Here is a 27,188-nt window from a genome sequence, read left to right as displayed (position 1 = left end):
TTCTACCCCGGAAAGCAGAAACTGACCATCGTCCAGACGGCCCAGGGCCTGGACTCGCAGAACTACCTCAGCTTGCAGACCCAAATCCAGGGTAGTGTGCCCTTCATCTCCCCCGGGGCCACGGTGCAGATTGAGCCCTATAAGGAGATGTACCATTACTACCCCTCAGGTACGCCCCCCACCCTCTTTATCTCTCCACTGCAGATCGATCAGATCTGAGCCTTGCATTCTGTTAGAAAGAGACGTTGCTGGCTTTTGTCAGGAATAGTGAAGGTTTTTCTGTCAATACTGGAATGCTAGTATTGTATTTGCTCCCTTGTAAAATAGATATCTTCAGTGTGTCTGCCTGCATTAAATAGGGGTGAAAATGAAACAAATACAACCATGATAATGTAGAAATTATGAATTTTTGTCTTTTTAGTATTTTATCTTTTGAGGCTACAAGTTCTCATCAGCGAGAGAGAGGCCCAGTCGTTGATTCCAAATTGGAGGGAAAAAGTGGAATTCAAAAACCCATTGGATTGTATGCCTTTCAGTTTGGCTTGCTATCTCATAAGGATTGCATGCCACATGGATCCATGTCATGTATTAACTAAAGGCCTGAGATGTAAATCCAGACATAGTCATAGACAAGGTGGCGTGACTGGTGTCTCTCCAGTAACGTTATGTCATAATGGCACCGCAAGCTCATTCTCTCTTTCTGCAGTCTGTCATCCTTTCATCTCTCTCTGATAGAGATCAGGGGATGAGTGAGAGGAGAGCTAAAAATAAAGACGCAGAATTTACTTCCTTTTAAAGGAAATTGTCTATTTTTGATGCTTTCGGAAAGGAAGTCGCTTATCGTATTTATCAAGCATGAGTGCATTAAACCTGACAGTACTGAAATACGTTCTTAGTTGATGACATTTTATTTTTGTTTGATTGAGCCCGTGGTGCATTATGGGTAATGTAGTTCGCTCTTTCTCTGTGGCCCAGTGGCGACGTCCACCTCGGTGCGCCAGTACACAGTGGTGTCGGCCGAGAGCGGGTCGGAGACCTTCTCCTACCAGCTGCGGCAGAACGTGACGTACAAGGACTGCCGGCACGGGCCTCGGGCCAGCCCCGACACCCAGCAGCTGCACGTGGAGCGCACCTTCGTCATGTACGTGCAGGAAGAGCACATCCTCAGATACGCCATCACCAACAAGATCGGGCCCCAGGGAGGTAGGAGGCTGGGCTGCCTGTGTGGGAGTGTGGGAGCACAGAGCAGGCACACGGAGGGCGGGGGGTGGGGGGTGGGGGGGGATGGGAATGAGGCCAGTGCTTTTTGGGAGGGAGAGTCTGGGTCTGATCTGTGCCTGGCTCTGGTACATGAAGCCTGATAGCTCCGTGTGTGCGTGTGTATGTGCATGTGCGTGAGAGAGGGTGAGAGAAAGTGTGTGTGTACGTGTTCGTGTGTGTGTGTGTGTGTGTGTGTGTGTAGGTGAGCATGTCTGGCTCTGCATGAGGCTGTAAGGATCTATAGTTTGTCTGTTTTGGACACAACAGCATGTGCTATTTGAGGTACGCACTGTTATGGCTTTGTCTGAGGAAATTGCCTCATGTCTTTTTTTTTTTTTTTTTTTTGCGAGTGACGTCCCCGTTAAACAGGACACAAACCTTCCAAAAAGAGTAAGATATGCTGAGAGCAGACCCTCCCCTTCGCGAGCCGCGAATACCAGTGTCAGCCGCACCGCTAGCTCTCTTAGCGCTGCGCTTCCACCCAGCAGCCGGTCCGTCGGCGGCTACGCTCAGTTTGCTTTCCCCGTGTCACGGCTGCCACGGCGTGATGTACGATTGGCTGCTGGGCTGTGAGAAATGGGCCTGAGTATCAGCGCTCAGCACTGGCTGCGCAGGCTCCACGCACCCACCCGTCTGCGTAATGGCTGATTTATGTTATTAAGACGTGAGCCAGGAAATGTTAAGGAATGCCTCCTCTGGTTCTGGTGACTTGCCAGAGTTATGTTGAGTCTCAGGGTGTCTCTGCGTGTAAATTAGGGGGACGAATGTGAGTTTGCGCCGGTCCTTGAGCACCTGGCGCTCCGTAGCACTGCTAAACACCTGCAGTGTGTGTGTGTGTGTGTGTGTGCGTGTGTGAGAAGTGTGTATGTGCGTGCGAGCGTGTCTGTGTGCGTGCGAGCGAGCATGTGTGTTTGTCTGTCTGTGTGTGTGTGTGTGTGTGTGTGAGGAGTGTGTATCTGTGTGGTCTGTGTGTGTGTGTGTGTGTGTGTGTGTGCGTGCGAGCCTGTGTATCTGTCTGTGTGTGTGTGTGTGTGTGTGTGCGTGCGAGCGTGCATCTGTGTGGTGTGTGTTGTGTGTGTGTGTCTGTGTGTTTGTAAGCGCACGTGTGCGTGAAACAAATTGCCGGATTAGACCTTTGCCCTGTGAGATGAGTCGGACGGCGCTCTGTCAGGTCTGATGCTGCCCGCGGCGCTCTGACCTCCACCACCAGAGCGCCTGTTGCCACGGCAGCTGTGACAGATTAATGAAGTGCACCAGCTCTCTCTGCTGTTCTCCACAGTGATGAGATCATGACAGAGGTATTGCAGGAACTTACGAGGCCTGTAAGTGAGAGAGAGAGATAGAGACCATCTCCCCACATCTGTCTTACATCCTACAGGAGAGGATGGGGTCCTGGACTGTTAGAATACAGCACCCTAGAGACGACTTGTTCTCTTTAGCAAGGGTGCACAGATGTTACTGCAGCCTCCCCCCCGTCCCTAGCCTGATCCAATCTAGTCTGACAAGGCAAGAAGTTGGAAGTGACCTGACATCCACAGCTGGAGCTGTAGTCACTGCAGCCTGGAAATGCACACTGAGACAGGAAGTGGGAAGTGACATCACATCCACAGCTGGAGTTGTACTCACTGCAGTCTGGAAATGCACACTGAGACAGGAAGTGGGAAGTGACACCACATCCACAGCTGGAGTTGTAGTCACTGCACCCTGGAAGTGCACACTCACACAGGAAATGAAAAGGCGTTGCGGCTCTGCTGTAACACAGCACAGAAGCCACTGCCATAATGTCCAAGTGGAGCTTCCCTGTCTTCAGCAGAGATGGCACTGCAACTCCCAGGATGCATAGCGGTTTGAGCCATACCCGTTTTTAGTCAAAGTTTGTTAGCACCCTGAGGGGAAGCTCACAGTAAAGCCTGGCATGGCTCAGGAAGCTGTGCACTGGGAGTGCTATGTACACCCCTGTGGAATTCGACCCTGGATTGCGCTTCGAGTTGTTTTCGGGGAATCTTGTGAACCCACTCAGAGCCTCACCTCCTCTGGGACAGACGAAGCGAAGGGCGGGTCACGTGGGCGTGGCCTCTTGGCCAGGCCTGGGAGGGCGGAGCCGGAGCAGAGACCGTGGCTCACTCGCGGCAGAGGGGAGGTCAGCGACATATAGAAGGGGGTTATTGTGCTGCTCGCTCTGAAACAATATCACTCCGATGACAGATTTACTGGTCGGCAGGAGGAATAGCTGTGGAGTGATGTCATGGGAACAGAGCGATACCCAGGCTCTGCCCGTTCTGCATGCCCCGGCGTGGGCTTTGCACCCAGACCCGCCCCGGCCTCCGCTGGGGAACAGCTGGGGCAGTCACAACAGCTGCCTGGCTCTCCCTCACACTGTAGGAACCCCTCCACCCCTCTCCACATCTCTCCCTCTCTCTGTCTCTTTCTCTCTCTCCCTCCCTTTCTCTCTCTCTATCTCTCTCCCTCGCTTTCCCTTCATCACTCCCGTAAATTTGCTAACATACACACGAGTGGAGAAATTAATTTTTTCCTGATGTTTGTTTATGAGAGCAGTGTTTTGGGTGTGTCACTTCACTAGAAGGATACAGATTCAGGATTGCAGATTACTTTTAGTGTCTTATGCAGTACATTTCGCACTAATTACTGCATTGCATTGATGCATTGTGCGGTTACTAAATGAACACTTATGTAAAGAGATTTAAGGCCTGTTTACACAGATAGTTCTGAGTAAGTATATTTTTTTACCCAGCACCTATTTGCATCCCAGGAAGCAGTATAAATGCTTTTGCATAATTCAAATATCCATTTTACTGAAAACTGCAGCTGATGTAACAAAGCCATAAATGAGTAACTGGAAGCAGATATGAATGTAGTGGTTGGATTATTGGATGTGCTCCCGAGCTTACTTGATTCCCTGGGTTCTCAGTGTATTATAAGGGCTGGGAACTGAGTTTATGACTCAACAGTTCTGGGTACAGTTCCCAGCTGTGGTGTTGTTAGTGTTGTACCCTTGAGCAAAGTACTTAACCTGAATTGCTTCAGTTGTTTCCTGCTGCATAAATGAATTCAAAACTTTTTTTTTTATCTGTGTATGCCGCTGCAGATAAGAGTGTCTGCAGAAGGCCAAAATGTAAATGTTAACATGAGCGAGTGACTCCCTCTCTGGAAGCAGGGAGCTCCTGTGGAGTCGAAACAGCGCTCGACGCAGCCAGTGTGCTTCAGACTGGTTCTAAGCGAGCGGCTCTCTCATGGTGTGGGTCAGAAAAGATGCAGCTGTGGGGGGGGCGCTCTGATTGGCTGATGTTAGCTGGGGGCGAAGGTCACAGTGCTGTGAGGCCTGGGTGTAATGAGTCCAGGGGAGACTCTGGAGGGGACACCAGCATGAGTCACACACGCCCCCCCACCCCATTGCCCCACTCTGCCCCCCTCTAAGCCTCTCAGCCACTTGGTGACAAGTGGGTTTTCTCAACCGGCTTTTATGTGGAATTCCTGAAGCTGTTTAATACATACAGCTGGGCCCAGAGCAGCGTGGGGCTGGTGCAGCATCTTCACTCTGGGGCACAGGCAAACACCGTCCCACCTGGGCTCTTAAAAACTCCAAACCACAGACTGAGCTCCCCTCCGCCCCTCCGATCTGCCCCCCGTCCCTCTAATTATCATGAAGTTGAAAAGAAGCCCCGCTCCTCCTTTGCTTCGACGTGCTCTTTTTTTCTTTTTTTTTAAATCTCAGTTCCCCCCTCCCCCGCAGAGCCCCCTTTAAGGGTCCGTCTCTCGCACTTCAAACAAAAGTCCCCCTGCCTTTGATAATTGGCTAAATTGGTTCATGGCCCGGAGTGAGGAAGCTAAGCTATTTAATGTGTGGTACGGAGGCGACTGAGTGCGGGGGGGGGGGGGGGGCTCTGCTCTTTCATGCTGAACCACCCTTTTGATTCGGGGCCCTCCGAAGCCTCCAGGGAAATTTTGGGGGAGCACAACTTGGGGCCACTCCCCCCCCCCCTCGTGTATCTTGGGACCCCCTGTTGAGACTGGAATGGGGATCGGCTTTTGTCATGCGGCGTGCCGCCTCATGTTTTAAAGCCTCCTTAAATGCGGCCTACACGCAGGTCAAGTGTTCTGATCCCCGGGGTCGGCTGTTGACAGACCTTGTAGGTGTTTGAGGACCCCTCAGGACTGAATTGTCACCCCGCATAACCTAACGCTGCGGTCGATTCGCACGCCCAGTGCTTCGTTTGCTCTCTCTCTCTCTCTCTCTCTCAGCGTCCCGCCGACTGACAGTGAGGCCAAACCTTCTGCCGCTGAGCCTTTTCGGTTTTTTATTGCATATAAACACTTCCCCCCCCCCCCCCCCCCCCCCCCCCCCCCCCGTCCGCCTGGGCCCAGATGCAAGGCCTCATGGTTCCAACCAGGTGCTTCTGTGACGGAAACCCCAGCAAACCGGGGATGCGGAATCGTCCTGTTTCAGGGGTGGAACATCGAGCTACTCGTGCTCTATCTGGTTCCCCTCCCGTCCTCCGCAGGCCTGGTGTTCTTGCTCACCGTAGGGATTCATGGTGTTCGGGTGTGGGCGTACTCCCCAGACAGTTGGTGTGTAGCTTACAGCATGTTGTCTCTGGCTGTAGGGAAAGGGAAAGCAGCTGTATAAGAGTGTGCATGGTCCATGGGCAGGACTTCACAGTTTTGAGCGCGTAAGGTGGAAAGTGTTGTACATATTCGAAGAAGAAGAGGCTTTATGTGCGTGTGTGTGTGTGTGAGCGCGTGTGTGTTTGTGTGAGACCATATTTTGTCCACAAAGCACAAAATGAACTGGAGATTTTGTAAATATTTAATGAAAGTTTGTGAAGGAATTCTGGGAAATGCTGACCTCTGACCTCCTGACGTCCCCCATTGCAGCGGAGATCTCCGAGCCCAACCCGTGCTACTCCGGGACCCACGACTGCGACACCCTGGCGCAGTGCCTGCCCGGCGAGGGCCAGCAGTTCCAGTGCCAGTGCGCCACTGGGTACCGTGGCGACGGGCATAGCTGTTATGGTAAGAGCGCGCGGCCTTCTGCTTTTCCCCCCGCCGGGGGCGACCCCAGCCTTAGCCCCGCCCCTCCCTCGTCGGGCTCATTAATCCCCAGGCCTGGGAGCACGCCAGCACCCTGACACGCTGTTTAAAGAATCTGGAGTGCTTTCGGATGCGTCCTCTTCACATACTCATTACTGCCTTTTTCCAGCGTTCCCACGTGCCCTGGGTGTGGGGGTGGGGGGGGGGGGGGGGGGGGGGAGAAAATCCCTAGCGAGGAGTTACTGCGTCGCATTTTGGCTGCAGGACGCAGTGAGGGTGGAGAGAGACGCCGCTTTCGCACGCGGGACGGGGAGCTTCGCCGAATTCATGTTCTCGGCAAACTCTAGCGGCCTCGCTTTTTCACACACAACCAACGGCTGCCCACCATGCTAACGGGAGGGTAGCATTCGCACAGGACTGGGCCCGTAATTCCAGTCTGAAGAAGTGGCTGTCAAATACAGAAAGAGAGCCAGTTATGGGGTAGAAGTAGGTCAAGGGCATAAGCAGGGCATATACAACGCTGGTGAGGTATGACTTTGTTAAGTTTAGCGCACTAGACAGAGGAGCTAGCTAACGTTATGTACCTGGCTGATGAAGAAAAAGGGAATCACTACAGAGCTTTTTGGAGGCAAAAGTGAAAATGTTAAGTTTTGCGTTGCTTGATCCAGGAGTATTACTTAGTCTTTGTTCACATCAGCATCGTCACATTGCTGGGTCTTGAGCTGGCAAATTTCCAGAGAAACTTTTCCAGAACGCTGATTCAGGCCGTTTATATATGACCCCTAAACTGTACAGTCCCTCAGCATACTGGGCTGAGGCTGTGTGTGTTAAAAGTTTTAGAGAGAGCGAGAGAGAGAGAGAGAGAGAGAGAGAGAGAGAGAGAGAGAGAGAGAGAGAGAGAGAGAGAGAGAAGGAGAGGGAAAGAAAGGAAGGGGGAAATACAGAAACAGACAGAGAGAGAGGGAGAGGTAGAGACAAACAAAGATAGAAGAGAGAGAGAGACAGACAGACAGAGAGAGGGAAGAAGAGAGGGCAAGAGAGAGCTCTGAATGAGATAGCAGGCCTGTGGGAAAGAGGGGTCAGCTTCCAGGGGGAGGGGGTGGGGGTGGGGGTGGGGGTGGGGTGGGGAGGATGTTTTGGGGATTTACAAGCCCGGCGACTGCGCTTCGCCATTAAAGTAAGGCCCACTAAAAGCAGCGGGGTTGCCAGCTGTTTGGCCGTGGGAGGAGCCCACCTGAGGCCCGGCTCGTTTGAGGACGGGTGAGAGCTGAGCCTTCGCACCTCGCTCGGTGGCCGTCCCCAGCGTGTGGCGGCGCCCCCTCGCGGACAGGCTTTCATCCCCCCAGCTGCCGCTGCTCCTCCTCCTCCTCCTCCTCCTCCTCCTCGGCCTCCTCCTCCTTCACACTCCTCCTGTTGTCACCTTCACTCATCAGCTCCTTTCTGCCGAGGGCCTCTGCTGGAATGCAGGCACTCAGGGGCACGTACAGGACTGCTCTCTGCTCAGCTTCATCACCTGCTGCGGCCCTGTGTGCGTGTGTATGTGTGTGTGTGTGTACTGTGTGCGTGTGTGTGTGTATGTGTGTGTGTGTACTGTATGCGTGTGTGTGTGTATGTGTGCGTGTTTGTGTGTGGGGGCGTGTGTGTGTGTGTACTGTGTGTGTGTGTATGTGTGTGTGTGTACTGTATGCATGTGTGTGTGTATGTGTATGTGTTTGTGTGTGGGGGCATGTGTATGTGTGTGTGTGTATGTGTGTGTGTGTACTGTATGCGTGTGTGTGTGTGTGTGCCTGTTTGTGTGTGGGGGCGTGTGTGTGTGTACTGTGTGTGTATGTGTGTGTGTGTGTGTGTGTGTGCTTGTGTTTGTGTGTGGGCGTGTGTATGTGTGTGTGCGTATGTGTGTGCGTGTGTGTGTAAGTATGTGTGTGTGTGCATGCATGAGTATGTGTGTGCGTGTGTGTGTAAGTATGTGTGTGTGTGCATGCATGAGTATGCGTGTGTGTGCGTGTGCGTGCGTGAGTATGTGTGGGGGGAAGGACAGGAGGTTGCAGAGCGATGGGACACTCACCCCTGTCATTACCCTGATCAAAACCAGGCCCGGCCACTCTGCCTCAACGACCCCCCCCCCTCCCCCCCCCGCCCCCCTCCCCCCGGGGGTCTGCCTGTTCCCACGGGCCCAGCCTGGGCAGCATCAGCGCTGTCCGGCTCTGTCATCACAAACGGGCGTGATGGTGGGCTGTGGTTTACGTCTCCAGGCGCCAGACGTCGCGCTCCGAACGCTGGCGAGCGCTCTAAACAAACCCTGCGGAGTCCAGACGAGGGGGGGGGGGCGCAGGGGGCGATGGGCGCTGCTCTGATGTCTCCGTGTCTCTCTTCTCTCTCTCTCTCCGCAGATGCGGACGAGTGTGCAGAGGGCGTGGCCGTCTGCGGGGCCCACTCCCGCTGTGTGAACCTGCCAGGAAGCTACAGGTGCCAGTGCAACAGCGGGTACCAGTTCGGCTTCGATGGGCGCACCTGCATAGGTAAGAGTCGCTTTGGGGGGCCCCCTGCCGCACTCGCGGGCATGTTCCCGCCGGGCGCGGCATCCCACTGCTGCCGGTACACCCTTAAATGAGCTCATCGGGACGATCCTGTTGATTCATTAATTGACGGAAGTGGAGTAGGAGTGCGGTCGGTGAGGCCTATGTGGAAACAGGCTGTCTCCTTATTAATGTTTTTTGCTGTTCCAAATCACGGTATGCGGTATGAGTCATTTGCATTCGTCTGGAACCAGTGATTGGGTTTCCACGGAGGGAAATGTCCTGATGTTTAAAGATTAATGCATTATAATGCACTTTTAGCATAAATACAGCAACTGAAATGGAAAATTCTATGACAGTTCAAAATGCAGTATAAATATATTCTAGTGGAAAACAACCTTGTTCCTGGAGATCTACTGTCCTGTAGGTTTTTACTCCAGCCCTAATAAAGCACTCCTCATTCAACAGCTTGAAATCTTGTTCTGCTGCTAATTAGTTGAGTCAGGTGTACCACATTATGGCTGAAATGAAAACCTGCAGGGTGGTAGATCTCCAGGAACAGGGCTGGTTACCGCTGCCATGCACCATATCACAGTGTGTGCAGATTTCTTTAAAACGAATGAATGTTGAAACTTTTCCCAACGGTCAAAGTGCTTTACAGTTTACAATTAAAACATCAAAGCTGCGGACTTTGTACAACAGGCCGCTGCCTGTACACTGAGGATAAGTGTTTGACTCACGTCAGAGGACATGGTTTCAACAACATCAACGCTGCAGCTGGTGTAGGATCCAGATGTTTGAGCGGTGTGAGGAGGGCGGTATTACAGGGGAAAGAGGAAGGACAGAGTTACAGGGGCCTGATGGCTCGAGAGTCTTTTGTTCCGATTCCAACTTGTCACGTAGGACCAAAAGCCCTTTGAAGGTGAGAGGGCTGATGCTTGGAGGAGGGGAGGAGATTTAGGGAGAGCTGTGGAGAGGGGAGGGCAAGGGAAGGGAGTTTTGGAGGGGGTCTCAGTGAATGTCAGCCAATGAAACAATGGCCCTATGTTTCCAGCAAGGAGAATGTGCGTGGGAGACACACAGCTGAAGAGCCATGGGAGGTCAAGAGACAGTAACTCTTCCCAAGTTCTGCCTAAATCCCAGAGCTCTGAGAAAACAGGCTCTCCGTTAACCCCTTCCTCTCCCCCCCTCAAACACTTCCCCCCCCCCACCGCAGCCCCGTGGCTGGACATCAATACGGCCTTTGTGAGGGGAGACAAAATGACGTGGGCAGCATTTCGAAGTTGAGTAATGAGCAGCGTCAGAGCGCACCACTTTTTTGACCACAGGAGGAGTTTCTAATTCTGGGACCCGACTCTGCTCATGTGCACCTGAGCAAAGCAGGCCACCTGTGCTGCCGCAGGTGAACACTGTGGCAGTAGTAACTTTGGGGTACACGTTCATGTAGCGAGCGCTATTGTTCGACGTTCCGTTCCAGATGTGGACGAGTGCCGGTCCCAGGCTTGCCACGCCGACGCCTCCTGCTCCAACTCGCTGGGGTCCTTCGAGTGTCACTGTCGGGCCGGTTTCCATGGGGACGGCTTCCAGTGCGTTCCTCAGGACGGTGAGCCGTTACGCCGGGGGGGTCGGGTGACGTCTTTCGGATTGGAACCGTGAGCTTTTTGTGCCGACACCTCTCAAAGTTGACTTGCGTGGCGATACAAAATGTCACCTTTTGTGCTGTGACAGGGTTGCCTCAGAGAGCGGGCACCGCTTGGCGTGGGGTCTGTGCTTTGTGGGGACTCTCTCGTCGCTGCGAGTCGCGGTCTTTGACGTTCGTCTCTGTCCCCCTGCCCCGTGTGTCCCACAGTACGGCCAGAGCGCCCCAGGACCCAGTGCGAGCAGCACAGAGACAGCCTGCAGGGGGGCCACGGGGGGTACTCCGTCGTCGGGGCCTTCGTGCCCCAGTGTGACGAAGAGGGCCAGTACAGACCCCTGCAGTGCCACGGGTCCTCAGGGCACTGCTGGTGTGTGGACAGTAGGGGGCAGGAGCGAGCAGGGACAAGGACGCCCCCCGGGACTCCGCCCACCAACTGTGACCAGCCAGGTGAGGCTACCCGAAACTCCAATGCTAACTCCACCCGAGGACGTGAGAGACACCTGAGAGTTCACACGCTCACACACACACACACACGCACGCACGCACGCACGCACGCACGCACGCGCACACACGCACACACACACACTTCGTCAGCTGCTCTTTGGTCCATAACTAAAGTCCATCTGGAGTTAATGGCATGGGTCCCTGCAGTGTCTCGCTGCAGATTTTATGAGCCAGAAAATGGGCGGAATAATCCTGTATCTGCTCTACATGGCCTGAAAACGGTCGAGTCTTCCGATTGGTTCGGGTAGGTCAGAGGTTAACAAAACAGGGTAGACTTTTTTTTTTTGGGTTTACAGCAGCTTGACGCAACTGCATTGGAGTAACCAGTTCCATACCACAATGTATCAACACCCTCACTTTCCCTGTTCCAGTGTAATGCATTGGTTTTCAGAAAATTGCTGCCATTTTAAAGGACTGTAATATCCTGATTAGCCAATTTAATCTGTTTTTTTTTTTTTTAAATGGGATAAAAACCATTCATCATGTGAATTCCTCTCTGTGACTGAAAATCTCATTTGATGTCTTTTATTGCCTGGAAATGTTTATTAATTCTAAGAAAGCCTGTAATTGCTCCATTAAATGCAGTATACCATTTTGTGTAACGTCCAGATGCCTCTGTAATTAGATTAAACTACAGTTCTTAAAACTCCAGGAATTGAAATATACTCTGATTCTGAGAGTGGGACACTCAGGAAAGATGGAAGTTTTAATGATGTTGAGTCACTAAGGAGCTGCAGAGGAAATGCAAGTTTAGATAGCAGTTCCCCAGACACAAAATAATGTCCATTTCGGGGGGGGGGGGAATGGGTTTACTGGTCTCCTGTTCGCGTTAATGGGATTTAATCAGCAGGGAGAAGACGCTCACTCAAAGTCAGCAAAGTGCAAGCTAGAAACATCGTTTTAAATTAATTTCGTTTTCCCCCCACAGTTCAACCTCCGCGCCCCAAGACCCAGTGCGAGCAGCACAGAGACAGCCTGCAGGGGGGCCATGGGGGTTACTCCATCGTCGGGGCCTTCGTGCCCCAGTGTGACGAAGAGGGCCAGTACAGACCCCTGCAGTGCCACGGCTCATCAGGGCACTGCTGGTGTGTGGACAGTAGGGGGCAGGAGCGAGCGGGGACAAGGACACCCCCCGGGACTCCACCCACCAACTGTGACCAGCCAGGTAAAGCCACCTGAAACTCACCCCACTAACCCACCTCCACCCAGGCGTAAGAGACACCTGAAGCCCCAATCTGAATCCCAGGTTGTCCCACTGTGGACATCTTTTTATGGTAGCTGTGAAACAGTGAGAGAGTAACCAGCAGTACGATTATAGTTATGGCTTCGGAAGGTTGTGGATTACAAGTTTTCCTATCTTAGTTTTCCTATCTTTACTACCTACTAAGAAAAAAACTAACATAACTAATCCATTACAAGTCCAGCTAAAGGAGTCTATAGGCCTAGATGCTGGCGTACGACCCAATGGCATGTAAGGGCTACACCCGGAAAAGAGAACCGGGCAGTTATGACATCACTTTCAACTCGGTGCTAGACCAAACATCAGCAGCTCAGAAGCAGACGTGGTGTAATGAGCGGGGAAAAGCACTTCCAGAGGCCGTAATTTCCACGAGAGCGGCATAGCGCGAATTCCCCTTCCACATTCTGTTCGTCAATTTGTACGGAGCGCGTAGGGCCTGCCCGTGTCTGTGTTTCTGAGATAATTACAAAGCGGGAGAGAGAGCAGGAGGGCTCTAATCAGAGTCTGGCGGAGAGCCTCCACTCCAGCACACCGGGGGAGTGTGTGTGCTCTTCTCACCAGCATTAGATATGCGTCATGTTCCCCTCGCTCGTTTATGCCAAGCTCTCGATTAAATAAAAAATAAATAAATAAAAATTTGCTGAAAGTGTTTCAGAAGTGGGGGGGGGGGGGGGGGGGGAAGATTATAATGAGTAATAATAGACTTGGGCTAAATCCTTAAAGCAGCTGTTTTTTTTGTTGTTGTTTTGTTTTGATTTGTTTTACTGAAAGCAGTGAAGTTACTAACTGAAAGCAATTAGTCGGGAGTTGTTCTAAACCCGATCCCTTGAAAGTCTTTAAATGTGCGTGTGTGTGACAGGAGAAGGGAAATATTTACAGTGAGGTGAGCCGGGGGTAGAGGGCAGATCCTGTAGCGGGTTTACACAGCGGCAGGTGGGGGTGAACACAAGAGGATTAGTGTGAGTTAATGTACGTCCCATGGCAGGGCCTCACCCCCCTGTCTATATTTCACCTGAACGTCACGGAGCTGCTAAGACTAACACAAGTGAGGTCACTCCCCGGAGCAGCTGCCTCTGCTTCGCCCCGTTCCATTCGCCTTAATGCCCTGGAAGCGATGACATCACCACCCTTATAAGGTCACCAGGGGGCCACGGGGCCAGTTCGCTAACGTAACGACACTCCAACATTGTGACTTTCCAGGTCAAAACTCAAAACACAGCAGGGTTTTTTTTTTTTTTTTGGAGGAAGGAGAAATCCTGAAGAAACCTCTGTTTATAATCATCCAAAGCGAGATGGGTTTTTTTTTGCTTTGCAACTGGGTTTTTGGTTTTTTTCCTCACATGGAAAGCAAAACAAGTTTTGTATCCTTGGGACTGCATTTTAAGGGTCCTTTTAAGGGTCATTTCTCCCCACAGACTCTGTTAAGAGATGGTGGGGACAGAGCAGCGATACAGGAAATTGTGCAGATAATCATGCTGTCTGTCTGTGTGTCTGTCTGTGTGTCTGTCCGTCGTTCTGTCTGTCTGTCTGTCGTTCTGTCTGTCTGTCTGTCGGTTCCTCTGTCTGTCCGTCTGTCCGTCTGTCTGTCTGTCTGTCTGTCGTTCTGTCCGTCGTTCTGTCTGTCTGTCTGTCGGTTCCTCTGTCTGTCTGTCTGTCTGTCTGTCGTTCTGTCCGTCTGTCTGTCTGCAGTGGCCCCCACTCAGCGGTCGGAGACGGTGTGCGAGCGCTGGAGGGCCAGCCTGATCGAGCACTACGGGGGCCAGCCTGCCTCGCACAACTACCTGCCCCAGTGCGACTCCCTGGGCCAGTTCAGCCCCCTCCAGTGCTACGGGGACAGCAGCTACTGCTGGTGCGTGGACAAGGACGGCAGGGAGGTCCCCGGCACGCGCTCCCACGACGCCGTCAAGCCCGCCTGTGAGTACCGCCCGGCTCCCGAAAATCCTCCACAGGTCACCTGGGCAGGCACCCTCATCGTCCTCATCCTGTGGTCAGATGCAGTTAACCCTGTGAGATCCTGTATTGCAACGTTTCTTTTCTGGCTTTCTAGAGACACCGTTTTTTCCCCATTCAATTCACCATTCAGTTTAGGACTACATTTCCCAGTTCCTGTGGCCCTATGCTTTATTTTAGCAACATATTTGGAGGGAGACATTTTCTACTGTTACTCAGAGTGTCTAGAGTACACACAACATAGGCTTGAAAATACGACAATGTCTGGGTCTCCAGGGTTAAATCGCTCGGTGTAACTCTGTGACTGAAGGGGCAGAATGACATACAGTACCTGGATCGCCCTGCTCATGGGACTTCCACTCTCTTTGCATCATCAGGTGTTCCAACTGTGGCCCCTCCCACCGTGCACCCGTTACCACGTCCCGACGTGACCCCGCCCCCCTCCGGCACCTCCCTCCTGTACGCCCAGGGTCAGCAGATCGGGGTGTTGCCTCTGAACAGGACCCAAATGGACAAGGAGAGGGCCTCTGTGCTGCTGGCACTGCATGTAATGTGTTTTTTCCCCCATCTTTTAGAGTTTTTCTGTGGAATCGTGCATCCAGCCCCCATTCCACCATTTTCCACAAATGAAAATCCTGAAGCTAATTAAAGTTCAGATGAAATAGTTTCACAGGCATACACTGGTTTAGCGACACAGTAAATAAAACCACTTCAGGAACGGACGGGTACGGTGTTCTGGATCTGTTCGCTTTGATCTCACTCTCGGTTCTGCACACCCCGACTCTGCAGGGATCCATTGTGGTCGGAATCGACTATGACTGCCAGGAGAAGAAGGTTTACTGGACGGACCTCGCAGGACGGACGATCAACAGAGCAAGGCTAGAGACGGGAGCAGAGCCGGAGACAGTCATCAACACGGGTAACGTATGCAAACCTGTATTACACGCAGTCTCATTACACCGTGATCAAAACTATCAGTACACATAGGCCCAAAACTCAGTTACCAAGACAATCTATACACATAGGCCCAAAACTGTTACCATCTCCATGAATTCACGCCCACAGCCAGTAGAGGTCCAGGACCTGACCTGAGGCTTATGGAACCTGTCAAAGTATCTGGTTTCAGGCTGGGTTCAGGGTCGTTTTTTCACGTACATTTTCTAGCTCGGCCCGGGTTCAGGTTTGTTTTCTAGTAAGTGAAAATAAATTATTTTATGTTTTAAATGTACTTTTATTTGAAGAAATAAACTTCTGATCTTTGAAAAAATAAACCTCTCATTTTAACTCATCTCTATCTAGTTCATGTGTGAGCCCGGCTGACTGGTTGCAGTGGAATTTTTAAATTAAAGGGAGAACTTCTTAAAATTCCAAATGAGCTGGGAACGGATTTGCTTTGGAAATATTATGACATCGTTGTGACAACAAATAAAAAGCTCTCTGGTTATGTACAGTGTAGGGCTTGCAATACTATTTTGACCTATGATAGAAAGAAGACTGATCCCACTGAACTTATAAATACCGTCCCAGAACTTGCAGAAACTTTTTATGGCAGCGAAGGCACTAGTGCGATATGTAAAGCAAATGGGTCTGGTTAATTAGCCTATCATTACTGGCCTGCTGAGAGGGCCAACGTGTCTTGGTAAGCTGTGTAGCTACTGTTTGCTATTCCATATGGAAGTAAAATATAGCCTATTGCAGTATAGTTATTTGCTGTAACTCAAGCACATAGCAGCAGAGCAAAGCATTTTAAAACTGCGCCTGTGCGATTTTGGTTTCAGGCCGGGTTTGGTTTTCAAATTTGGCAGTTCCAGTTGGGTTTGGTTTTCAAATTTGGCAGTTCCAGTCGGGTTTGGTCGGGTCGGGTCTCAAGGTCCCGGGTACGGGCTAAGTTTGGGCTTCAATTTCACGCCTGTTCATACCTCTAGCAAGTAGTGTGAACTCAACCCATTTTGCTATCCAGTGTGTGTCAACAGGCACAAACCTAACATCATTACAAATCCATTTCTGTGTGAAACGGAGAACAGGGTTTTGCGAAGCAGATGTAATAACGCGGGTTTGATGCCTGCAGGTCTGACCAGTCCGGAAGGTCTGGCCGTGGACGGACGGCGCAGGCTCATGTTCTGGGTGGACAGCGGACCGGACAAGATCGAAACGGCCAGCCTGGACGGCAACAACAGACGGGTCCTCTTCGGCACCGAGCTGGTCAACCCCCGCGCCATCATCGTGGACTCCAGTGCCGGGTATGCTCCTCCCCTCCAAAACTCCCCTCAGACCTTTTTTAACGGATGTGTCACATGGTCGTCTGGATCGCCCCGCCCTCCTCACTCTGCAGGAAGTGACCAGTTCTGCATCTTCATTGAACATATTGCCCTGTGCTCCCGTCCTTTTAAGATGTAAATCCCCTTTGTGAGAGGACAGGATAAGGGATGCGGAGAGTAACAGAAGGACTGTGGCAAAAAGCAAGGGGACACAGTGGGGGGTTCTCCTCTTGAAGCCACAGCGTACTGTCAGAGCCACCTACCACCAGGGAGCCCTTTCAGGCAGACTTCAAAGGGAGGGAGAGATGTGATTTTAGATTTAGGCCCTCTCTCCCTGTCGTGCCCCGCCGGGGGAGGGGAGGGAGGGGTGGGGAAATGCGGGAACAGAGAGCACTCGCTTTGATTAGATTCGGTTGGAGAAGGGGTGTCTCTTCCCGTAATTAATAGCCATCTTAATTAACCTCCATTTCCTCTGCCCTGCCAACTTCCTGCTCTGACGATGCCCCTCGTAGATAGGGCTCCGTTAGCGAAGACGTGCTAACTGGGGCTGGAGTACACACATGGTCACTGCGGGACAGTTCCCAAATGGGGGAGGGGGAGGTAGAGAGAGAGAGTGGGGGAGAGACAGAGAGAGAGAGAGAGAACAGAGAGTGGGGGGAGAGAATAGAGAGTGGGCAGAGAGAGATAGAGAGACAGAAGAGGAGATAGAGAGGGAAAGAGATAGAGGGGAAAGAGAGGAGAGAGAGGGGGAAGAGGCAGAGAGGGTGGAGTAGAGAGATAGAGAGGGTGAGAGCGATAGATATATAGAGAGGGTAAGAGAGAGACAGAGGAGAGGAGAGAGAGAGAGATATAGAGAGAGAGGGTAAGAGAGATAGAGAGACAGAGAGAGGAGAGGAGAGATAGAGAGACAGAGAGAGGAGAGAGAGAGATATAGAGAGAGAGGGTAAGAGAGATAGAGAGACAGAGAGAGAGAGAGAGAGAGAGAGAGAGAGAGAGAGAGATGAAGAGCAGATGTTTGCGTGTCACTAGCGGGGCTGTTGAGGACAGACCCGGCAGAGCTGGACTCGTTTATCACTGGGGAAGGGCCAGCAACATGTGGCCCAGGAGCCACCCATGTAGCACGCTCTCCGCATCTGGAAGGGTGGAAGTGCAGACGTAATCCTAATCCAAACCTTATGGGGAATTAGCACTGCTGCTCCGAGGAGTGCACTCGATTATGTGTGTGTGCCCACGTGTGTTAACTCGTCATTTTCAAACAGACTTTTTTTTCTTCTTCTTCTTCTTCTCAATTGAAGGACTGCATAGGCGCAGAGAATGTACACGCGATGGACATGTAAGCGTATGCTGTCGTGCATAGTAGCAATTAGGGTAAACTTGTGTCTGGAAAGAAGGCCTTTCCCAGACAAAAAAGCTGTTCCACGACCCTTTTTGTGTGGGTTTTGAGAAACCGCGGTACCATGTGAATGTGGAAATTGAGCAATCACTGTGTGTGTAATGGGACTGACTGTGTGTATGTGTGTGTGCACATGTGTGCGTATGCTTGTGCCTGTGTGGGTGTGTGTGTGTGTGTGTGGGTGCCTTTTTATAGAAATTTGTATTGGACGGACTGGAATCGAGAGGCTCCAAAAATCGAGACCTCCACTGTGGAGGGGCACAACAGGAGGGTGCTGGTGCACGACGGTATTGGGTTGCCCAACGCCCTGACCTTTGACCCCTCCAGTAGACAAGTGTGCTGGGCAGATGCAGGTATGACCCCCCCCCCCCCACCTCTGTTACCTGCAATCACTTCTTTTGACCATTTTCACCTCAGAAGGGCACATCTGTAATTGTCTTTTTGTTTTTAAACATGTAGCTAAAACACATAGCTAAAACATGCAGCTAAACACGTAGCTAAAACACATAGCTAAACACATAACTAAACACGTAGCTAAAACATATCTAAACATGTAGCTAAAACACGTAGCTAAAACGCATAGCTAAACATATAGCTAAACACGTAGCTAAGCACATAGCTAAACACATCGCTAAAACACCTTTCCCTGGTAACGATCAGGTACGAAGCGGCTGGAGTGCATCTCGCCGGACGGCTCGGGGAGGCGAGTGATTCAGAGTAACCTGAACTACCCCTTCAGCCTGGTGTTCTACGCCAACCACTTCTACTACACGGACTGGAGGCGGTGAGGCACCCCGACAGCCGCCTGTCGCCCGTCCGTTACACATTTCCCTTGAGTTTCAATTAATTCAATTCAATTATTTTTAATGATACGTAGCCCACTTGACATCTGGGATTTGCTGTTGTGCTGATAATACAAGATTCCTCTGTTCTCGTCATCTGCGTGTGTTCCAATACACAATACAGCTTTTAACATGTTAAAGCTTAAGTGTATTTACTGTGTTTAACCCTTGTGTGTGCTATGAAGATGTCCGGTTTATTCTTTTGGCAGCGTAGCAATGTTTGATGGGACAGGTAGCAGTGTTTGATGGGACAGGTAGCAATGTTTGATGGGACAAGTAGCAGTGTTTGATGGGACAGGTAGAAGTGTTTGATGGGACAGGCCCCACGGTCTGGTATGTTCGCTCACTATGGTGTTTGTTACAGGGACGGAGTCATCGCCCTGAGCCGGGACACCAGCCAGTTTACCGACGAATACCTGCCGGATCAGAGGTCCCACCTCTACGGCATCACCGTCGCCTCCCCCTACTGCCAATCAGGTGACAGCTCCTCGTCCCAAAGCCGGAGGTATAGGGGGCAGATTTAAGAGACACGGGTCACGAGTCACCCACAGGTCAGTGCAATGCAAGCACCCCTGCAGTCCTAGGCATCTCAGTTAGTCTGTCTTAATTTTCTACCAAATTCTGGTCCAGTCCTGTATCAGGCTACAGTAAAAGGTTTTTGTGAAGGATATGTGCTTCAGCAATCCCCAAGATTAGGTCAAATAACTGAAATCAGAAACAAACATCCAAATAATAGATCTGTCATCCTCGTGCACCCCTATTGTTAAAGTTACTTGGCTTCATTTTTTTTTTTTTTTTTACTTGGAGAACATCTGGGAGCAGAGTAAACTGCAGCCCTTACAGGATGGCTTCTCTTTCATCGAAAGGTTACCGTGCTTTGTTTATTAATGGTTGGTAAACTGCCATTTATGAAAAGGTGGGTTTGCATCATCACAAATAGCTACTCTTAAGACTTTAGGGTGAGCTGTGAAAAAAATGGGTACATCAAAATGCACCTGTGTACAGAATGAGAACGGAACTGACACCCATAAACAAGGCACTGAACAGCAAATGACAGAGGACCTGTTCAGACCCTGTACTGCCTGCACACAGGGTGGCAAAATAGAGGGCACCTGCAGGCAAATCACAGTATTTCAGACCGAAATGACAAAAGACAACTGGTCCCCGCAAAGGCATGAGAGCACTTCAAAGGCAGGGAAACACAGAAGTTGAGCGAGACCTGTGCAGGTGTGTGTGTGTGCGTGCGTGTGAAAGAACGCCCGTGTGTGTGCGTGGACTCCTTTTAGAGAGATGTAATTTGCTTTGAAGAGGCACCTTCAGAAGTGACGTTCCGCGAGAAGATTGCACGCTTTCGCGCGAATGTTGTCGTATATCGGAAGGGGGCGGGGGGGTTTCCGGTGTGGTGTCTGACACGGTGTGGCCATTATCTGTTACAGGGAGGCTGTAATGACAGAGCTAATACAAAATGGTGCTATTTGGGCAAGTCTGGAAGGGCTTGCAGAGTGAGGACCCCATGGAGACTCACGGAGGTACAAGAATTCAGTACCGGAAACCAACAAGCAAATCCCCAAGGACAAACCTTTTTTTGACAGTTTGTAAACTTGTTTTATACCTCATTTTTTCTACTGTATTTGTGTTTTTATTTTACAAAAGGCACAGAAAAAAAAGAGCCTGTTTTTTTTTTTTTTTTTTTAAAGATGTGTAGGAACACAGCAATGCAGTATTTGTTTTATCCGTGCACTAATATGAATTTGTATTTCACATGAAATTGCATTGAAGTCTGCCCGAAATTTGCTACCACAGTTTTTTTTAATCATTTTATCTTTTGTAAGATGTAATATTTATAACAATAAAATGTGATTCAGGACTTGTAGAGCTGTAGTTACTGTGTCTTAGTACAGCATCATTCTGGTTACTTGGGGCCTGTATCAAGAAGCTGCATTAGAGTAAGCTACAGCAGATAACTTTACTCAGAACAGGTCTTTTTACTTCAGTCCACGCACCATATTTGGGAGGGTTTTTACTCAGTGCAGTTATCCAGCCAACTCTGGAATCCTGCTCCATGACACAGGTGACCCAGCACACCAGGATAATTCAATGTGGACTCTCTCTAAGAACAGGGTTTATATTTGAAGTACAGAAATTTGCTCTGTGCAACCTTTAGCATAGTTTCTCTTCCGAGTGCAAATGTATAATCCAGTACAGGATTTTCTGGCATCGGATTGCCCAACGACAGGTAAACACAGGTACTGACACCGCCGTTTCCTCTGAATCAGACCTTAGGACTCCCTTTAACCTTCCTCTTGAGCCATGCCGCAGACCAAACAAAATCCAACATCCTCTCTTCTCTTTTTTTCCCCCCTTTAATGCGTTTTACACATCTCCGTTCCAACACACACACACACACACACTCACTCACTGTACCATATGTTCTGCACACATACAGTATGATGGCTTTCCAAGACCTATGTCCCAATCTTGTCCACTCTCCCAAAAAAACAAAAAACAAAAAAAACAGAAATCCACGAGAGAGGCTTGGAGAGAGCCGAAGAGCCCAGCGAGTCTGTGACCGTCTGCGCAGGCCGCAGGCCCATGCGTGCAGCGCGGGTGCAGGCGTCTGCGCAGGCCCATCATCTGCCCACTTTGCCCAGGCGGTGGTCGGTGCGGGGGTCGGCGATGATGGCCTGCACGGCCACGATGGCCTCGTTGATGCGCGTCTGCAGCTCCCGCAGCTCCTCCACGTGCAGCAGCCGCAGGATCCGCGCCGCCTCGTTCAGAGTGGCGTCTGCGCCGGGGGTAGGAAGGCGCAGAGGGTCGCGTTCACACACTGCATTTACACACTGCATCACATTTACGCACTGCATCACATTTACACACCGCATTTACACACTGCATCACGTTTACGCGCTGCATTTACACACTGCATCACATTTACGCACTGCATCACGTTTACACACCGCATTTACACACTGCATCACGTTTACGCGCTGCATTTACACACTGCATCGCATTTACGCACTGCATCGCAACCACGCTTACTGCAGCTTCCTGGCTGAGTCCAGTTCCCTCTCATTCCATTCGGACTCATTAGGGACATAACTTCAGAACTTTAAAAATACATTTATTTACATTACAAACCCTGGAAAGTCCTGGGTTCTTAACAGCAGATCTGCAGACCCCTGGGGTTCCTTGACTGCACTGGCCAGTTCACATGCAACGACTATATATAAATTTGGGAATTTGTAGAAAATATGCATAACCAAGATATAAGATAGCCCGCCATCAAGATTTTGACCCCCCCCCCCCCCCCCCCCCCCCCCCCCATTTCTGTATTAAAAGTGCGCTCTGTGCCCCTCCTTCCCTGCCTGGTTTGTATAAACTGCAGGATTTCTAGTCTTAAATAATAGCGCCACCTCATGGTGAAGGACTGTCGGTAACTTACCTCCTGTGTCAAAGCCCAATACATGCTTATCCAAGGAGACGGGTAGGCCCTTCAAAAAAAAAATAAATAAATAAAATTATAATAAAGTCAGAAGAACACAGATGTTTTATATATGAATACTTAGGGGAAGAAGTCTAGACATTGAATTAACTCTTTCGTGTCTATAATTCCTTGTCCTGATTCTGAAGTATTCCTACACAAAGTTCTCAATTTCGTTTGAATGTTAACACTGAAGTACAGGTTATCACGAAGTACTGAAATATATTTTGAGCATATTTTTGCTATTAAAAACACATTTCTAAACTATTCAGAGCATTCATGAGCTCCTTATTCCCAAACGTAGGTTTAAAAATTAGCATTGGATATAACCATGACTCGTGCAACAGGAAAACAGCCCACAATTCCCTCTCCGCTTCCTTTAACAGCAAACATAATTCCGAGAATACATTTTCATCTCTGAGGACCTACAGGAGGGTAACTCAAACAATGCTACAGACAGACCGGACCAACACAGTCAACAGAGCCTAGTTGGAACGTGTACCTGTGAACTGGCAAGAGAAATAATGGGTTTTGCCAAAAAAAATGCAATTTAAATTTTCCTCCACTCACCTCTTTCACCTGGCTCGCTTTCGCTATGGCTTCAGGCGTTAGCCGTTCTTGGATCAGGATTCGAATAGCCTGCAAGGCCACAGGGAAAACAACTCAAACAGCATTACATCAACATGGAGGCCGTGGCCCATCGGACAGCTGGGAAGCTCTTCCGGCTCCTCTCGGGCATGGGACAGTACTGTGGACTGCAGAAGGAAAATGTCTGGAGCACACGGATGCAATAAGAGCCATTTAATAGTCCAAAATGATGCTTTAAAAATTTTTTTTTTTTTATAAACATAACCAATGAAGACGCAGTAGTGTTGAAACGGGTCAGTCTTACTTTGCACCATTACAGGGCTCGTATTGCATCCATGTGCCACAGACCTACTCCTTCTGAAAATAATATTACATGTAAAAAAATAAATAAATAAAAAATAAAAATAAAAACCAATGCATTCATTGATAAAAACACAAATCATAGTACAATGTTGACCCCAACTTCAGAAAGACTGGAAGAAAATGCACGGCAATGAGCTGAATAACAGTGGCTGACCCAGCGTATTGAAAGCATCTGCATGGCTGACTTTCTGAACGAGCGCCATGGCTCCCGTAACACCCGGTTACCTTCAACATCACCAGATAGTCGTCATGGCGCTGGATCTGCAGGAGGTTGGCAAGGGCCATCACACCAGCCTTGAAGTCAGGATTGTTGCCTGGATACAGAGAGGAGGCTTTCAATGTAGAGGCAGGCTTCCGAATCAACCACTGCATATCAGCAACAGAACCAATGTGCCACACTGGACACATCCCATAATCACCTGCTCAGATACTACACACCTGTTCTTCCAGACTTGGGCCAAACCAGTACCCAAAACTTTCAGACCACAGTAAAATTTTAAAGTGCTCCTGCAGATCAATTTTCACAGAAACTTGTAACATACCAAAACAAGAAGTTAAACAAGAAGTGAAGTCTATTATTATTGAAAACAGAAGTAGAAAGACAGAAATCTGCAGGTGTTTTACTGGTGTCTAATGGGTTAAAGTGTGCATTTGGCCCAGGTCTGGTTTCCTCATTTGGACCCATTTACTTCAGGGCCTCAACAGATGTCTGATCACTTCTGTTTTACAGACCCGTTTCAGACCTGCCACCGCAAGGCCACAGGACAAGCAGAGAGAAACCAAAGGAAAAACTCACTGTCCAAGTTGATGAGTGGATCAGATGGCTTCTCTGTGTTGTTGGACGCAGCCTCAGGTTTGCAATTCTTGTATTTGTCAACTGTGGACAGTTGAAATACAAAATGTTACATACAAGCCAGTAAGGGACTTGGAAACATGGCCATTGTACAGACTATGATGCAAGTTTCAGCATTTTACACCAATTTGTTCTGAAGCATCCAAGAATTTAACACAAATGTCAAACGGTTCTTGACAGATGTTAATTTCTGTTGTTTTTTTAAGAAACAAAAATGCTCTTAGTTTCTTCTTTCTGTGTGGTGATTTAATGGCAAACTATCCGGTCTTCGATTTCTGTATATTAGGTGAAAATGAAATACAAAGTACGACCGCCACCTCGTGGTCGATGTATGCACCACAGCAAGAATGTAAAATTGAACACATAAACCAATCCACATTATTAGTACCACTTAGAAGACAAGTGAAGCAAAGTAGCCTACCGTTATCTCCGTACTCAAAGCGAACAGCTAGGCCTAGCAGCCAGTCAACAGTTTCTTGTCGGTCTTGAGCGTTAAACGGACAGCTTACATCCTGCACATACTGAAAATAAGCAGACCGCACCGACGTGCTATGGTTACGTCAAGACACTGATATACGCATATTCGTCAAATAATTCATTTACACATGAATCATTCTTTAAAACTGCGTAACTCAGACTTCTTTAGATAAACTTGTGTTTGCCTGTGTGGGTGGGAAACTGTACTAAAATTCACTCTAAAATGCAAAGCGTATTCCACGTCATATATTCGTCATGAGTCATTATGGGTGACATAGCTCAGGAGGTAAGACCGATTGTCTGGCAGTCGGAGGGTTGCCGGTTCAAACCCCGCCCTGGGCATGTCGAAGTGTCCTTGAGCAAGACACCTAACCCCTAACTGCTCTGGCGAATGAGAGGCATCAATTGTAAAGCGCTTTGGATAAAAGCGCTATATAAATGCAGTCCATTTACCATTACCATTTACCATGGGTAATAAATCATAATCCACAGTGATCCAATAGCAGGGACCTATTGCAGCAGATCTCGGTCCAGCCATCCGCATTCACCTTCTCAAAAAACTTGGGCCACTCTGAGCTGTGTATGTTCCGAAGGTTGCCCCGGTCTTCAATCTTGTAATGTCGGATTTTCTGATCTTCCAGCCACACTATAAAATTCCTGAACTCCGTCTCATCTGGACAGAGAAGACAATGATTACACTATTGATCACAATATATCAAGGTACTCCGCACCACGACGGGAAGTGTTAAAACAGTTCAACAAAAATCTACTCGTATTTGCATTTTGCCAGAAATGATTGTTACATTACACATTCATCTAATTTAAGATAATCGGTTTAAAATATACGTGTCGACTACTACTGTTCGTCCATCGTAGTAACTGACGAACCTGAACACACACATAGCTAGCCAACTACAGAGCTAGAATGCTGTAGGACGATCTAGATTTGGAGCCCATCAACCCAGGACCTGGTGAGGCACTGCCCATTTAGTCATGTTCTCCTAGTCAATAAATTGTCATCACACACAACTACACTCGCCAACGACTCGATGGTCGACTGCAAGCTTTGCAGCCGTGGCAATTTCCAATGGCGATGCCAAGCTAACGTTAAGCATGTTAGCCTTTCTTCAGTTCATGAAGCTAGTTGGGTGGCCACAACGTACGTATTTTATAGAAGTTAAAGCTAAAAACAATATTTATTGACGTGCAACAATCACCGGAACATTCAACAGAAAAAAAGCTCATAGAAAACGTGGCTTGGTGACAGAAGTGACTTGCGAGCGTTCAAGATGCTAGTTAGTTAGCAGGTCACTATATCCGCCATTGAAATTGTGCGCCGGAGACTTTGTTGTTAGTAAAGTTAGGTTCCAGCTAGCCAGTGTACAAATAGCCAGATAACTAGTTGGAGACCACATTTAGCAGGCAAGGGCCCGAGTTTCCACTCGTTTCATAACTAGCTTGTAGCTTGCTAGCTCGTAATTCCGCCGGCAGGCTCCAGATACTACGTCACTCCCTGCAGTCTGTCAAGTTCCTGCTTTTTCTTTTTTTCTTACCTTTACAGTCAAAACCCGAGGGGTTGTGGTAGTCTAGTGCTGTGAGCTTTCTTCGAAACATTCTGTGGAAAAGCCAGGGAAATCAGAACCGTTTTTATTTAGCTAAATATAAATACCTAAGCGCAAAAGCCTTTCTGGTGCGTTCTGATTCAGACTTGGCGTTCTGACAACGTCACCACGCCACTTGACTGAAAACGAAGCCGTCCAATAAGAGTAGTGAAAAATCATGCGCTTGTCCAATTAGAAACAACGCGGTGTGTGCATTTTTTATGCACATCCTGCACGAGGGGTAGGGGAGGTAGGCAGCTGTGTTAACCGGCACCGCGAGATATTTTCTTATTGTGTGTCATAAATTGGCTTGTGGTGTAAGATCATAAATATATGATTAGAATTTTCTTAAATGAATATTATAATGCCCATATGACAATCACTACTGGTAAAATGAAAGCAATGGAGTTCTAGAACACTGACTTAGAATTTTGAGGGGGAAAAAAAACATTCCAAAAAACCTTCTCTTCAAAGGATTAAAATCAAATGCTAGCCAATTTCAAAAGGGATCTCAACCTTGTAATAAAATATATGGAGGGCAGAATTTAGAATTATGATAGGAAATAAATTATTTTAGGTATTTTATAGTGCAATTTTTCAAATCTTATTGCTTTTATAGTGAATTCATGAAAAAAGATGTGGAAAGTTCACATTTTTGTCCTATATAAAATGTATGAAAAATCATTTAAAATATAGATATCACTCTTTATTTCCATTAATTTAATTTTGGCTTCATGTACTTCAAAATATATAAGGCTGTTCTTTGTTTCATCGGAATATCGTGGAGGCAGAAAATCATTCTAAGCTAAATATTTCAATTTTACTCTTAATTTCAGAGAAATGAACAAATACATGCACAGCACAGGAAATATTCACATTGCTAATGTTCTTGTGTTATTTGTGATTATATAATTGTATGATAGGTTATGTTCACATGTCATGTACCTATAGACTTATCTCATATTTAATGTAACAGGTGTTTTTTTTTATTATGATGCAATCAGCTGCTTGCACATTTTATTATGTAACATAGAGCTGTGTGACCATTAGGAATTTTAGTATGCTCTTACCTTTATAATAAGGCTTTTAACATTTATATCTCTCCTCTTGAGTGCTTTGTACTATGGATGTTTGACTAAATTGTAAAACAATTTTATGGAGGGCTCCATAGTTT

At 48.8% G+C, this 27,188-nt stretch overlaps 2 protein-coding genes across 4 annotated transcripts in view; one reads left to right on the top strand and one right to left on the bottom strand.

The window, feature by feature from the left end:
* The window catches only part of nid2a (nidogen 2a (osteonidogen)), a 33,299-nt gene extending 12,775 nt beyond the window's left edge, over positions 1-20,524 (top strand). Inside the window, exons 7-21 of one of the 3 annotated variants that reach the window (XM_035412243.1) lie at positions 1-169; positions 976-1,203; positions 6,154-6,291; positions 8,700-8,828; positions 10,303-10,428; positions 10,675-10,911; positions 11,897-12,133; positions 13,898-14,122; positions 14,536-14,705; positions 14,948-15,077; positions 16,227-16,398; positions 18,005-18,162; positions 18,470-18,593; positions 19,016-19,128; positions 20,088-20,524. The exon at positions 1-169 is cut by the window's left edge and continues 32 nt beyond it. In XM_035412243.1, the coding sequence (XP_035268134.1) occupies positions 1-169; positions 976-1,203; positions 6,154-6,291; positions 8,700-8,828; positions 10,303-10,428; positions 10,675-10,911; positions 11,897-12,133; positions 13,898-14,122; positions 14,536-14,705; positions 14,948-15,077; positions 16,227-16,398; positions 18,005-18,162; positions 18,470-18,593; positions 19,016-19,128; positions 20,088-20,098 (2,367 nt within the window). In that variant the 3' untranslated portion in view covers positions 20,099-20,524. Of the gene's footprint in view, positions 170-975; positions 1,204-6,153; positions 6,292-8,699; positions 8,829-10,302; positions 10,429-10,674; positions 10,912-11,896; positions 12,134-13,897; positions 14,123-14,535; positions 14,706-14,947; positions 15,078-16,226; positions 16,399-18,004; positions 18,163-18,469; positions 18,594-19,015; positions 19,203-20,087 lie in introns of all 3 variants that reach the window. The other 2 variants (XM_035412233.1, XM_035412253.1) reach the window with 2 other exon arrangements.
* Positions 20,525-20,713: 189 nt separating this feature from the next.
* rtraf (RNA transcription, translation and transport factor) lies at positions 20,714-26,160 on the bottom strand. The gene is made up of 8 exons (XM_035412277.1): positions 25,967-26,160; positions 24,962-25,086; positions 24,358-24,457; positions 23,880-23,960; positions 23,309-23,397; positions 22,703-22,771; positions 22,094-22,142; positions 20,714-21,436 (listed from the first exon to the last, which is right to left on the bottom strand). Exons 1-8 carry the CDS (start codon positions 26,025-26,027, stop codon positions 21,282-21,284), a joined length of 729 nt encoding a protein of 242 aa, XP_035268168.1. The 5' UTR covers positions 26,028-26,160; the 3' UTR covers positions 20,714-21,281.
* Between the last annotated feature and the right edge of the window lie 1,028 nt (positions 26,161-27,188).

This window comes from Anguilla anguilla, chromosome 1, assembly GCF_013347855.1.
Source record: "Anguilla anguilla isolate fAngAng1 chromosome 1, fAngAng1.pri, whole genome shotgun sequence".
Taxonomy (NCBI): domain Eukaryota; kingdom Metazoa; phylum Chordata; class Actinopteri; order Anguilliformes; family Anguillidae; genus Anguilla; species Anguilla anguilla.
Note: the sequence above shows the minus strand (reverse complement) of the source record. Positions and strands in the feature narration are given on the sequence as shown.

Coding starts and splice junctions, on each gene's coding strand:
- rtraf (XM_035412277.1), bottom strand. CDS start 26,027: ATGTTTCGAAGAAAGCTCACAGCACTAGACTACCACAACCCCTCGGGT. Junction 24,458..24,961: donor GGCCCAAGTTTTTTGAGAAG/GTGAATGCGGAT, acceptor GCTTATTTTCAG/TATGTGCAGGATGTAAGCTG. Junction 23,961..24,357: donor CTTTGAGTACGGAGATAACG/GTAGGCTACTTT, acceptor AACTGTCCACAG/TTGACAAATACAAGAATTGC.